Source organism: Microchirus variegatus (assembly GCF_963457635.1).
Source record: "Microchirus variegatus genome assembly, chromosome: 21".
In the NCBI taxonomy this organism is placed as follows: domain Eukaryota; kingdom Metazoa; phylum Chordata; class Actinopteri; order Pleuronectiformes; family Soleidae; genus Microchirus; species Microchirus variegatus.
In genome coordinates, this window is record NC_139822.1 from 5,512,390 (window position 1) to 5,528,035 (window position 15,646).

The 15,646-nt window shown below is 39.0% G+C and overlaps 1 protein-coding gene across 1 annotated transcript in view; it reads left to right on the plus strand.

Moving 5' to 3' along the window:
* Positions 1–15,646, plus strand: part of LOC310942299 (receptor-type tyrosine-protein phosphatase F) — a 133,039-nt gene that overhangs the window by 17,903 nt on the left and 99,490 nt on the right. Inside the window, exon 2 of the mRNA XM_083907659.1 lies at positions 3,693–3,867. Coding sequence (XP_083763785.1) covers positions 3,768–3,867 — 100 coding nt within the window. The 5' untranslated portion in view covers positions 3,693–3,767. The remainder of the gene's footprint in view (positions 1–3,692; positions 3,868–15,646) is intronic.

Genomic DNA, 15,646 nt, shown 5'->3' on the forward strand with positions numbered 1-15,646 from the left:
TCAAACGAAAAGAGCAGCGTAACCTGTGTACAGTGTATGTGTGTCTCTGTTTTTCCACGTTCAGCGTTACTTTACTTTTTTAAGTTAAATGTTTAAAAGCTGTATTTATTGACTGTTTGGGGAAAGCCATAGTACTATGTTTACTTACCTGGTGGCTAGACTGGCTGCTTCATGTGTTCAGTGTCCAGCTAAAAAAAGCAACTGTTCAGAACAGGCCACTTTTTAACTCTCCATTGTTAATTGCAATGCTGCACTTTGTTTACTTTTCAGGCTTGTAAGCTACAGTTTCAATAAAGGGAACTAATTTTCTCATCACATGAAACACATCTTTAATTCATTCACTCTCTGTCCAGTCACAGACATATATTGTGTAATTGATGTTTTTAGTTTTCAGTTCAAATAATTCTACCCAAGTAAATGGAACACTCGCAAGATGTCACCAAAATCACTCTGCCCCCTTTAAATCTTTCAGAAAATGACATAAGTGTATCGAATTATATTGAATCGTATCGTTGGCTGAATATCGTGATATATATCATATCGTGAGCTGAATATCATGTATCGTATTGTATCGTGAGATTAGTGTATCACTACAGCCCTAATATATATGATATCTGATATTGACATCTTGATAAATTGGACAAAAAAACCCAGCGCTTCGAGTCATGAAGTCAGTGGAGCTGTTGTTACTCTACAGCAGTTAACCAACTATAATCTATGAGATGGAAGCAAGACTTTTCCTCATCTATTATTTTCCTATATTGGGTACCATCATCATTCATAAACAACTTTATGTTGGGCCTGTCTCTGATTCATTTGGACGAAGGCAAATCTCAGGAAATTGCTGTCAAAAAGGAAATTATTTTATTCTAAAATGGTCTTTACTAGAACACCATCATTTTGAAAATATGTAGGTTTTTGGAACCAGCTTAGTCATAGCTATAAAACTACTTAACTCTGGAATTCACCCTAGTTATTTATTAGCATCTCAGTTTCTGGTAGAATAATCTGCATGATCATTTTATCCATTTTGCAGAGCTAACTACCACTCTTTATTGCACTTTCCTCTCTTACTCTCACACAAAATGGGTTTCATAATTAATCCATTCTCAGATATAATAATTCCCATACAGTCCACAAAGACACACTTCCATCCCAGTGTTTTCCTACACTCCTCTTGTTGTCTCATGTACTGGCAAACAATGTCTTCCTGTGTTCTGAGCCAGTTGCTCAGATTTTTCTTCTCCTCTCACCAGCACCACTACAAAACAAATGCACATGGTGGCAAGCGTTGTCCCATAGTATTTGTGTGCAGCTGGGAGGCAGCAACCTGCACTGGGAAGAATAAGTAGCTAAATAAATAAAGAATAGAGCTTGCTCTAGGAATTTGTTGCACTGAAAATGAAAAGCATCTCCCTTTCTTTGCCTTCTGCTGTGAAATATATCCATTCACCGTCAAGGGTTTGGAGCATGGCAAGTAGCCAACTCTATCAGCCTCACTCACTCCATCTACCCATCGACAAAGAGTGATGCAGAGCTGGCATACATAAAAAATGAGTGTCAAAACAAACTTTCAGGACATAAACTTCTGAGTTGCCATCTTTTTGTGAAACTAACGTGAATTAAAATGGAACTCACATGTTGCTGAATTAAGTAAGTGAGGATACTATGGATTGATCACAGATTGAACTTTCCCAAACAATAGATGATGGTGGTCAGTTGCGTGCTCAGTTTTTGCTTTTATATAATTGTAGTCATTGGCCGTGGCAACATTAACACATACTAATCTGAAATCTTTTTAACTTCACAGTCGGCTTTCGCAACATCAACCAGATTCCTTCGAGCTAAGAGCTGTAGTCTGTAGCACTGCCAGTTCTGGCGTATCTTGTCACTCCAATATTTATCCACTGTTGCATCCAGTTTGCCCTGAATAAGTTGTGTTGCACAGGGTGTGTATTGCAAACTCTTGTCTTGCAAACACGATGATGGCTGAAGCAAACAGGAGATAAACATGACACATACTCACCAGCAACCACTCCCGACAAGGACTGTGTTGGGGCTATTGAGAGGAATAAACATGTAGAGCACTGGCTTTCCTTCACATTCATAGCTATTCTCTTTTTTCTTTGTTTCAGAAAGAATGTGATTAAATGTGTGTGTGTTTCCAAATGCACGGAGTAATAGGCTGCTCGACATATCTACAGGCTTAAGAAAGGACATTTTTTTTTGCACAAGATACTTGGAGGCATTGTGTTCCTGACACTAACTTATTTAGATTAGTATTGAATAGACTAAAGGTGACTGGCCACCCATCTAGCCTCAAGATATTCCTCATTCACTCTTATCTTATTTCTCTCCATGTACAGTTTTTTTTTTGTAATTGTTTATCTGTATACGGAGCTGCTGGAACCCTGTTCTCTCCCCACTGTGGGATAAATAAAGCTATGTTATCTTATCTTATTGTGAGCATCTTTTTCTTTAGTATTGTTCAGTTGCTACTGTAAACTGGGCAGCGAGAATGAACATATGAGCTGTGTAAGTCTTCAGCTCCATCCTAAAAGGCCTCCTGTAAAAGCTTTATAGAGAAACATTGTCAAGAAGCCGTAGAAGACAAACACAGGGCTACTTTAAAACTTCAAACACTTTTCTTTTTTCATTTTAGATCTTTTTTTCCAGGGGATGCTGCTTTAATTCCATCAAAAGAGAGATACCAACCCTCACAATTTTGTTGTCTGCTTTACAGTGTTTTTATTACTCATCACAGATGGCCATGGGCAAGAGAGAAATGTAGTTAGCTCAAATCAGAGGTTTGCACAGTTACTTTGTTTGTAACAGTATTAGACAGCAAAACTGCAGGCTATACAAAACGTATGGTCATATATCTTAATCTTATCAGTGGGCTTAGTCATTTCCTACACTAAATCTAAATGTAAAAAAACAAAAAAAAACTGACTCAGTTTAAGAGAACAGCCCTTGTTTTTGTCTCCGCCTACTACTTAGAATGATGGAAGATGGCTTTCTGTCTAATAGCTTGGTTAATTTGTGGTACACCTGCTTCTCCTTTGTTGGCCAATCATCCAATCATGTCCCCCTTTGGGCTCTGGTTGTTTGCCGAACCTTTATGTGTGCATACATGTTGTCATTCAATGAGACCATGCCACTTTGTTGATTTGAACCCATCTGGAAGACACGGGTTCAATTTCTTAATGGGGAACATTAAGTGGGCGTTGTCCCTTAGGGAGGACAGTTTAGGAGCTCCTCTGGGGTTTAAAATGATTCTTATTGGGAGAGGAGAGGTTGACTCCTCACTCCTCCATCCTCCCCTTTGTTCCTGTCATTTCTAACCACAGTTCCTCTCTATGACGTTGTGCTGCATTTCTTTTCTAACTGTTCCGCTCTTGTCCTATGCATGTTACATTTGCTTCACTTGTATTTTCCACTGCCTTGGGCAGGATCTTGTTATGGTTAGTATGCTGCCTTGTTTGTCGTGACCAAAGATCCCCAATGTTGTGTGCTGTTGTTTTCTTACAAGTGTACAACATTTCACTCTCCTTTGGTTTTTCTTTGCAACTCGCTTTTGGTTTTTTCTTCTTCTCGTCTGCTATTGTATTCATTCAAATATATGCAAACATTTGGAGGGTTTGAATACTGATGTATATGTGCTCCTGTTCTGCTTGTGTTTTCTCTTCCAGGTGTTAGTCTTTGATCCTGTCAGAGTGGGACGTGTCTAGCAAGGGACCGAGGAGGGAGCAGTGCCAACTTGGAACATGGTGCCTAATATTTACCTGGCAGTGCCCTTCCTGCCCAGGGGGGCGTTGCTGTTCCTGCTTCTACTCAGCTGCATGGTGTTCTCCTCTGTGGCAGACAGTAAGTAACCTTATTCTCCTGTGAAATCCTGCCTGGCTTTCCTCAAATTAAACCACATGAGTGTTCTGACAGAAAATTTTAGCCCTACATTCAGATATAGATGAAAGTGACTCATGATGGAAAAAGAAAAAACTATTTATCGTGGTAGCAATTGGACAAATACAGGCCTTTACTACATGTTGCACTTTTTAGGGGCTAATTTATATGTATACATGAAGCCAAACCCACCATATTGTGTCTTTTTTATTATATTAATTCATTATTTCTTTCCTACTTGTGCACCATGAAGCTTCTTTCAACAAAGTACTATAGATGTTATATACATTAGGGGACTTTGGTGGATTCTAGCAAACAGAAATAAAGTAGCACCTCGTCCAAGTATAGAAAGCTTCAGCATCAGCACTAAAAATAAGTGCGCAAAGCTCACAGTGAAGCTCCATCAGCCTCTGAGCTCGGCTGTCACTCTGAATGATGCTTCTGGTAAGAAGGAGGCTCTCAGAAAGATGTCTCACCATCGCTGTGCCTTTGGGTCTCCGGGGTAGTCAAGGAGTTCTGCCCTGCCCAAGACGAGGTCAGGGACAGAATTAATTCAACACATGACCTCACCTATAGTGCTTTCATAGGGTCACTGTAATTCAGTTATAACCCCAACCCCTCCCGTTCCCCACCCGGCCACATCAACTGCCCTGTTCAGTCAAACATGGCTCCACCTGGATTTGTTTTTCTGTAGCCTTTGCCTTCGCTCACTCAGCCCTCTGGTATCATCTGTGTCTCATGCAGTGTGTCCAGAGTTTTGCACAGTCTAAGCGTGAACTTGACCTTGCAGAAATGTTTTGGATGCCCGTCTTTGTTCTTGTGGTATGTCAAGACTGTTTTTGCTGTGCTTGATGAAATCAGACCTTGACTGCAGCAGAAGTGATCAAGGATCACTGACACTTATTTGACTCAAGTCAAAGTCACTGTTGTTGTATTACCTGCACAAAAAGACATAAACAGTGTGTATGAGACGTTCTAAATACTAACAAACAATTAGTACTAAAGTATAGACTGCCAATGATTAATTAACTTAAATAAAGTCATTACATAAATATGATAAAGTTTGGTCTATGAATAATTGCTTTACTACTTTTCTTTGCAAAGCCAATAATCTGCCTCATCAGTAATTAATCTGTTGGTTATGCATCGTGTTTATTGTTATGTTGTAAACGTATGCTCTGCCGTAATTTGTTTAATTGCCACTAACGGAATCAACAGAATTGATTCAACAGTGTTTGATTATTGAGAAAAAAGGGGAGCCCCAGGGACAGTGAAGGTGCCTCGATATCATTCAAATGTGCTGAGTCTGCCAGATGCAAGATGTGACCTTGATCTTAAAGCTGTGCTTCTATTGTTCTATTTTAACCTATATTGTGTACTAGATACCTATATACATATAGCATTGTGGAAGTAATTTAAAGTGTTTATAATCGATTTGGTTGTATTAATGTTGTCTTTGCCAGGACAAACAATTAACATAGATTCCCTTGTCCTTCAAGTACTGTAAACAAAGAATCAGTCATTGAAATTACAGAATAGTCATTTTGCCTCATGTGAACATGAGAACAAGATCTCCTTGCTCTCAAATTGCAGTAATCATATCACTTAAACATACAAACATCACAACTTACCATTTTCATTAACCAGTAAAACTGTAATAAGCTACCACAAGCATTTTTCGGAGGAGCCACCTGAAACACTGACACATGACTAAAGGGCACAAGAAAAAATAATGTTTCAGGTTGAAAGGAAGATAATAGAAGAGATAACTTAGAGAAAATCCTGGCCTTGGCCCAAGGTTAACCTATGATTGTAGCTTAATGAAAGCATGCATTGGAAAAGTCCTAGACCTGCTATTACCAAACGCCGTCTGTCTGTAAAGCAAACAGGCATAGAATTAAAATAAGACAGTTGGGGGCAAAAATAACACCTACCACTAATGGCAGGGTTGTGTGCATTTGGTGTCTGTAATTTGTATGCAACTTAGTTATGCAAACTTGATAGTTCTGGTTTGAATTTCCTGTATTACAGGGCAGACACCAGACAGATATTATGGGTGGATTGTGCCTGGCAAGTCTCTGATTACACAGCTTCAGTCTGGTGTCCTTGTCTCCGACTTGCAAACACAGATGGCAAATGTGAGAGCAAAGTTAAGCCATCTCCTTACAAAACAACAACAACTATAGGTTGCTCCATTTGCATTGCTTTATATGCTGATTTAATATAGCTGTATGTGTTGCCACACTGGCTGTCTGGTATTATACTCAAGGTAGAACAATGCTTAATGATTTAGGAGCACAAATACAGTAAGAACACCGCAAGCACTATCAATGATTCTCCAGTGACATCATTCATCTTATATTGTCATTAAGTCAGCACATAATACAGTGTGATTACTTGGAGTGCTGATCACAGACACCCCATTGATCCCCTGGGAGCTCAGCCTAATCAACCAGCTCTCTATACAGCCACCTTGTACACAATAGGTTACTGGCCCACAAGGTCAGCCTCAAAGTCACACATACCCAGCACTTAAATGAAATGGTTATCTTTTTGTAGTGCTGTCATTGTGAGTTATTTCAGTGGCTTTAATAAGCTTTTGATGTATGTGTCTCCTATCATGTTATAATTGTATGTGGTTTTTCGAGTGAGGTGAAGGAAGACCACTGAGGCACTCGTAAACTTTAACCTCTTATTCCCTGACCCTCTTTTTGGAGTCTCTGCTTGAAAATGACATGGCCAAACTTCACTGTTTCACTGAAGATGCCACTGTGTTAGAGTAAATGTACATGGAACACAGCATAAATGAAGAATTGTTTTTCTCTCGCCTAAAAAAATATTGCATTTTAAAGCAAATATCCTTTACAATATACTTCAAAACACATGGAGGTCGTGTAACAACATGTGGACATGAGTTGTACAAAATCTGATGCTGCTGAAATGAAGCCGAGTGAAATTACAGAGGTTTTAGTAAAGAGATGTCTAGGCGTTACCATTTGAGATTTCTTAGGTACCGAATTATTAAAAACCCATTTAATTTTATTTACATGACACTATTGGTCTAAAAAGAACTTATTTTGAAAAAAAAAAATGATAACTCGCTGTAAACCGATGCTCCCTGTGCGGTGCGTAATAACAACTCTGTGACTCTGCAGTGTCTTCACTTACGCAGCGCCATAGCTCTGGCTTACCTTGGTCAATTAGGGTGATTGACAGCTCGTTTTAAACCTCTAAACCGGTAGAATCAGACCTCGGTCTCCAAATGCGTGTGAATCACTTCATTAGCGAGTCAAAAGGACATAAATGCATATGACGCATTTGTGCGGACATTCGCCCTTCTCTAATCAGAGCATTCTAATATCGCTCTGTAATGATCAATCACACCAGGATTTGTTGCCAGAGCATGCTTGAAAGTGTAGTTCTTCATTAGAAGTGATTTTGTTCCGGTGGAAATAACTTGTTTTGATAAACAGCAAAGGTAAGACAACATTTCTGCTTGTATTTCTTGAAAGTCAGTTGATGTTTTGCTCTTATTTTGGGGCTGGATCCATAAATCTTGGCCGAGAGTGCCCCCGGTACTGGGGGCAACCGTGAAGAAGAGGTTAAAGTGACTTTTTTTCTCTTAATCAAATCTCTTAATCACTCACTCACTTCTATTTCACTGTGTTAAGCCACTAGATGTGTGGCAGTTTCTTGGTTATATAGACACTTTCTTAGCTATTGGGTTTTTTTAATGTCCAATCATTAAACCACTAAGACATATCTCATAGGGTTGCTATGCTAAATTTGGCATTAGGCCGAATATGCCCTATTAGTTAATAATGTACCTACCAGAGAATGTTGAACAAAATCTGTTTGAAAACAACCTTTAATTCAAACACACAACTTCACGAACCCATAAGACAAATCTCCTGTATTGATTTTTCAATTTCTCCAGCTACTACACTGGACTGATGTGATGGAAATGCCAAAGTGGTTTGGAAAAGGGTTGGGCAGACAGTGATTGTGGGGCAGGGGGGCTACAAAATGGATTGTTTTTTTTAAGTGTCCATATGGTCCCTGTGTTCAAAATCTGACAGGGTTAGAAATTCAATCTTTTTTAATTAAAAGTAACCATATCCACCTTGGAGAGTCACTTGGAGTGTAATACTGTTACCACACAGCTGTGGTCCACACACATCTTACAAACACAGAGCCAGGTTGAGGCGGAGATAAAGCTGTACAATAGAAACTGTGGTATCTGTGAAAGCAGTGGGAGAACATAATATGAGAAAAGGATCTTGAAGATAATGTTCTGGAGGAATGTAATTTGGAGAATGGAGAGTTTGGATGTGGCGTTGTTTTCATAACCCAGTGCAGCAGTGTCAGAATGGAGGGAGGAAAAGGTTCATCCGAGGTTAATGATGTGAGATTAATAGTTTAATTAGGAAGCTCAGTGGCAGGGCCAGAGGTAGTCACCCAAACCCTCTGCTGTGTCCCAGATTCAGCAACACCACAGGACAATAAGAACCACCAGTTTCTTTCCAGAAATGGGCAGATAGAGGAAGACCTTTTCATTTTGTCTGAAAAGTGATGGATTCATTGACAAAGGCCTGCATGTTGTACCTCTTACATTTTCATTAAATAATCGGAATAATCCAATATTAACACAGATTTGCAATAAATTATGGAATAGATTTAATTTGTGTTGAGCGAGTTTATCTCGTAGTATTAATGATGCCCATGGAGCTTTTTAATGACATCCTGAACAGTGATCAGACTGCAGAGATTAAGAAATTCAAGATAGCTTTCCTGAAAATGTGACACAGTCGAGTAATAGCTCATTTGAATTATACACCCACGTGTCATTTTGTTGTGCAGTGTCATCCAAGGTACATTTAAAGGCATTTAACTCAACTCAAACAGCCAGAGGACTTGGGGAAGAATAAAAATGTAGCCGGCTCTCAAGTGGGATCTCCTGTATTTCATGGATAAATGGTCACCTTTAACAGTTCAGAGATGTTATATTTTAAGGGAGGCAACAAAGAGCGTGTTGGTGTTGAATTACTTCAGACCACTGTGCTGCGAAGCTGAGGAGATGAGAACAATGGTAGTGGTTCTTTGTGGTCTGATGAGCTAACCCCAAAATTGGAGCTCTGAAGAAGCCGGGAGCCGCCTTAGCAGCTTAGCCCCGAACCTAACTCCCCTCGAGATTACTTAACACACTTAACATTTTCCTCACACTGGTTTATTAATGTCAGGGTCTGAGCCAAGGTGACCATTGGACTTCACCCAACACCATTAATAAAGCCCCGCATCAGATGCCGACAACTTCTCTCATACTCCCACAGCAGGAGTAGTTTGGATTTCCATTATAATGGAGTCACGATGTATACTTTATTACACATCCACAATGCATGGCTGCATTCAAAATGTATTTCTCCCTGTTCATTTTTTTGTTTTGCATGCAAGTGTCCTTAGATTGACACTCTCTTACCCACCCACACATGCCTTCAAATGCAGCAGTCGGTAAATGGAAGAAGAAGAAAAAAGCACTCAGTATCATTACAGTGCAAACGAGAACATTTCATCAAGAGAACTAAAAGGGCATTATAAGGTGATGCAGCCTCAGGGTTACACAGACCAACTTTCCAGTGCAGGCGACACATTAGTAGATTTGTGTTGTAGTTTAGGGCCACATGCAGTTCTCCATAAAGACTTGGATTTGAATTTTACATTTGCATTGTCCACACTGTATTTCAAACTTTACAGCAGTTGTTTTCAGTTAATGATATGGTGAGTCTCCAAGCAGCAGGCAATTACGGATGCTCACATTGAGAAAAGGAAACTGTAAAACATGAACTATGGTATGCCCTCATTTCATTGCCTTCATTTTAAAACAGCATGCACTTGTATATTTGTCTTTGTTCAATAGTACAACTAAAGCAGCAGTTTCCTCTTAAGAGAGTATGACAAAGAAGACATGAGAGTGCAGTATCTGTCGTTATCTAATGGTTGTTAAAACTTTCCCTGAAGGAAGGGGGTGGGTTGAAAGAAGCCGCAGGTCGTGAGTCATCTTTGACTAGAGCCACGTTGGGCGCCAGTTTAAATACCACAGGTAAAATAAAACCTCCCACTCCCAGACGGGTGGTACCAGGGACACACACATCCTCACCACCACCGAGTACACAACCAAGACTTTACTCCTGCTTGATTTTTTATTAAGCAGCTAGTTGAAATGCCCTCTTCAGACATCGGCATCATTCACAGAAGTAGATTGTGGTGTCGGTGTCGTCCCCCACCCTCCCCTCCTAAATGTCATATACAGTATCGACTGACAATTGAGAGGAGAGAGAGTGCAGACTTGAGAGGTGCCTCCTTCTTTCATAATCAGCTTGAGAAGATGAAAGCCATTACATTAATGTTGCTCACACTGGGAAGAGAGGAGTGAAGGGTAATTGCACTTAGAGTTCCTGTTCTTCTCCACTGTCTTGAATAATTCACAGAAGGCTGGAAGGCCTGATAGAAAGCCCGTCTTTGTGGTCTACGGGGTATTGAAAGTTTGATGTTTTTCTTTTATTCCCTTTCTCCTCTATAAGTTTAGACATTTTGTTTTAAGTATAGTATCTCAGTTTTTATTCATCACGTTCGCTCTTAATACAATTTCAGATAGGCTCAAGATATTTCGAAACAAAATAGCTAGTTTACAGTAAGTGGAACTAGTTCATTCACTACCGTTAAAGGCTCAGTGACAACCACATTGCCCTTTATTGGATGTTCTTAATAAAACAGATTTTTATTACAATTTAACAACTGGGATGTAAATGGAACACAAGATTATTATGAGAAACTATCATACTCTTCAGTCCCCGCATTCTTCCACAAAAACATTCAACGTGTATAATGGAAAACAAATAATAGTGAAAGAGAGATAGCAAACATTAGGTTTATTAGTTTAAACAAACAGCCTGAAGAGCAGTTGACTTTACTGGGGTAAATAACTTGCAGTGGGGTGGGGGTGGGGGGGCTTTATATGGAATTAATTGCAAACAAGCCGCATGCTAATGGCTTGAAAAGGCGTTAATGGAAGTGTTCCATTAAAACAACCAGTGCTGATGCCAGACAGACTCTCACTAAGTGTTGCCTCGTGAAAATGATAACTCTCTAATCCATTATTAATAAGAATTAATGCTTCTCTCTCTGCTATGTGTGTATCGATCCCTGATACTCTACACTACACAGAAGCTCTCACCGTGGCATTGTGGCAGGCTTGGGAATACACTAATTGTAAGCCACACATGATCCATTTGCATGACTCCCCCCTCTGTCTCTGCAGATATTACACACACACATACTTGCTTGTGATTGGTCTGGTAAACAGACAGCATGTAATGTTTGTCCTTGACACTGTCCGTCACTGTTGCGGTGAATGTTGTGCCTGATCATCAATCCCACCTGTCTGCTCTTGTGTCTGTCTGTCTGTTGAAGACAAAACACCTGAGGATGAAGAGTGTGGGAATCCCCCAAATTAATGAAAGAAACTGTTTAATCCTCCACACAAAGCAGTCAGAAGCCTTTATTCCCCCTCAGTGCTGTCCAAACCTGAATCCATGCACATCTGTCAATAACCCACCAAACAGGGCAATCATCATATGCACTTTTCTACTTAACTTAACTATTTAATGCATGCATCTAGGACTTGGCAATATTTGATATTTTATCCATGTCATGACATGAGACAAGACATGATTTTGGATATCATGTCATGATAGAGTATCTGTTATGAATTGTCATGGTTGGCTGTTGCATTAATAATCACCATATTTATTACATTGAATACATTTTTGAAATACACAAAATATTAAAAACTAAATGTAGATCGAGCAATACAACATGATATTCAAATAAGTCACTTAATAACACTTCTATAGCTTCTCATTTCTCTGTTTTAGGCCTAATTATTTGTGTTATAGCTAAATTTGCCCACATCTTTAGGCAACTTCATTGTTTCTAACACACATCAATATGTAATAAGATATGATCCTCCATTTAAACAGTAGATATTTAGGGTTCGAGCATGAATGTCAAAGAACCCTATTGAAATGCAAGGAAGTATTATTATTATTATCATGATGATTATTATTATTATTATTATACCGCAGAATAAATTGTGTTTTTAGAGAAAAAAGAAACTACCCGTGTGCAGCTATACATCCCCATGTATGATATATAGCCTAAAAATATCAAGATATTATTTATAAGCCCAGCATTTCCTTGACAGAAATATTGTTTCCTATACCAAATGGTATATGAAGTATCTGGTGATCAGGGGTTTTCACATATTGCCCAGCCCTACATGTATCACAGCATAAATAATTAACAGCAGGGATATAAAGGTATAACTACTGCTTATTTAAACTCGCATTTTGTATGAAGTTTTTAAACATCAACCTCATTAGGGTTTGCATTAATTTCCCATATAATCCATTGATTTGCATAATTTTGGAGCATAGCCAGGATGTGAGGTGGAAATGAAAGGCCTTATTGGTTTTGCAGAATAATGGGAACATGTTGGACTTTCTCTGGTTTGTATTGCGTTTGCTTAATTATAAGATAATTATAACAAGTTATTTAATCGCTTAGTTTTGGTATAAAAGCCTTTTTTGTTCCAGTAAAAATAAAAAAATGTTTGTGAAACAACACTGTTTTGCATGTGGATCACTTATTGACACAATCATTTGGTAATTAAAAATAGTAATTTGAATGATTGGGCCGTAATTCACAAATGTTATCCTAACTGAGATTCGGTGTGACTATGACAGATAAACTTGTTTGGTGATTTAATGTATATGATTATTATAAGGTTGTGTGAGTTGATAATCTGCACCCAACAGTCCAATCACCTTGCAACCAATACTGAGGCTGACAGTTATTGCAGTACTTTCCACACATTGTCAGTGAAAATAGAGAATACTTTAAAGCTTTGTGTCAAGACAGGAGTTTTGAATGTGATGTATCAAAGACGAGAAAGAGCACAGCTTTGAGCTCACAGTCAGTGGCAGTGAGAGGGATTTGCATAGGTACACTCATGTGTTTTCCACCACCTCCCTGCCATTGTTTTCATGTGACAACTGCCTGACAGCGAGAAAAATGGGACACAGGCAGAGAAAAAAGGTTGAGTGTGAATTTTGTCTCTCCAAGAAAAGAAGTGACAAACGGCAGAGTTCAGTATCCTCACCCACCAGTGGTGGCACAGTGATGGAGGAACTCAGCAGCATGTCAGTAGAAAAATAAACACATCTGCCCTGTTCATTGGAGTGTGTCAGGACTCCATTAACCCTGTCCATAAGTCCAAGTTTGGGTCAGCACAGGCCTTTTTAAGATTTTGTGACTCGATGCGAGACGGGGGCTGCCGCCGCAGAGACCACGGAAACTAAACTAAAAGACAATAAATAAAATAATGAATAAAAGAAATAAAATACCTCCTTAAACAACATAAATGAATGTTAAACCCAGTAAAGCAGCATTAAAAATAAATACATGAATAAATAAGTAAATGAATAATAAAACCTAAAATAGAAAATTAAAAAGCACAAGTGAGAATACTAAAAGAGTAAAAGGGGACTTGGTTAAAAGCTAAATTAAAAAGGTGATTAATACAAGAAAAGCTGCTGTGCCCTTTTCCTTCACGTATCCATAAAATCCATAGGATTTCTAACATCCAGTGGTTCTTCACTTAAATTTGGTTGTGGCAGTTTATTTGGTTTGTATCCTTTTAGGCCCAATGACGTCTGGACAGATGTTGGCAGGAACTATTGAAGGTCAGAATGGTGATAATCAAGTCTTGAGGATTCCAAGTCACCATCCGTGCATGCAGTGATGTCTGCGCAGGGACACACTCTGTGAGGAGCTTATCAGGGCTGAATCACTGGCACTGCTGCATCTGTGTGTGTTTGTGTGTTTGTGTTTGTGTGCCACAGTCACACTCTGATGCTGCATTGAAGGATTAATTACTGTGGTTTTGCAGTTTAAACCTTGTCTCTGGGAGAACCAGGGGTCAAATGTTGTTAAAATGTCATGTGGGATTAGGTACTATGATGGGTCACAGGTCACAGATTGATGTAACTGTGAGATATTTCACTATAGTTCACATCAAGTTGTTGCTGTTATGTAAAAGGCTGTGGATTTGTTGGCATTACATTAATGCAGGTGTATGAGCAGACTGTCCACTAACCTGATGATCTCCTGTCCACACTCCTTTGGGCAAGACACTGAACGCCATATTAGCCCTAATAGCTTTAGTGACTGTGAGTGGATGATTCATTTCTGTATCTGAAGTGATCTGCGTTGACAATAAAATGCCCAAAAGCCTTCATCACATGACCCTTCAGGTGCACGAGGCAAATGCTGGTCGAAAGCTGGTTCTTTCTTCAGCAGTTGTTAAAACTAGAATGGTAAATAGTCAGAGCAGAGAGTTGCATAATATTCAGACAAGGTGAAGCGTTAAGGGCGCTGTTTGGCTGATTGGAACCATTCAAAGAATACATTTGGGAAACTGTGTCATTGTTTCCGAAGGTTTTGCCTGTTAAGGTGAACCACGACTGTCTAAGTATTCACTCAAAGCAAAAACAGAGTAGAAAATATGTGAGCAAGAAAACTGCTGTCCAAACGCTGCAAAAACAGCCCTACTAATAAGCCACGTATTCTTAAATTGGCTTCACTTAGTTTGAATACTTGTAAAAAGCTTGTTAATTTAGCCATGTTCAGTCTGTAATGTGCCTTAAAATGTGGAAAAACAGGCCAAAGACGAGACAAAGCTGTAATTCTGTCATGGTGATTTTAAGAATTCATAGCTTAGAATTTATTATTCTTATAATTCTTACAAATTCAACACAGAAGAGCAGGGCATGGTCTCCTCTATCATATGTGATTGTTCCAAAATCTTGTTCCTCAGTTGGGATCTCATGCTTGTTCACTAAAGCTTGAAGTAAGCTGTAATATCTTATTAGGACAAAGTTAGATATTTTTTGTTGTGCAAATCTTGCTTTTTTTAGGCAATAGACGAGACAATTTCCCCAAATGAGAAAGGGTTATTATACTTTCTTGGAACTTTTAAACAGTGTACAAATGCAATCAGCCAAACCTCATATTTGTATACAACTTCAAAACACGGTTATTTTAAGAATAAATAGTATAAGATTTATTCTTAACATTTCTTTGTAAGTTGTATAGAGATTGTATCTCTCTGTGTCTCCCTGCTGTTGTCTGTACAGTTATCTTAAATCAGTGTGGAAAGCCAACCTTGCCAGATACTTGAGTTTGCAGTTAAGGTGGCGCAGGTTTTTATTAACAACTGCCAAAACATTTCGTTGTACTCCGTGTATGTTATGTTTTGCGTACACATTTGGAAAAACAAAACTCAAAGACGAATTCATTATCTCATTTATTGCAAAAAATGTTTTATTTTGAAGCGACGCCAACGGTTTCATATCTCTGTCGGGCTCGCCGTCTGTCCATCCAGTTGTGTGTGTAACTGTTATAGATACACACACACCTCACTGTCGGCATCCTCGCACTGGCCCTCTTTTTATTGTACACTGTTATATTTCTTCTCTTCAGAAATGTCCTCGAGCAAGGACAGGCAGCACTCTCTTTCTACAACCAAGTGAGGGCAGAGGGTGTTAATATAGACTAGACCTGGAGAATGTCCTCACTAACACATCCACCTATACCGCAACCAGGTACAATGTTATGCTAACTAGAT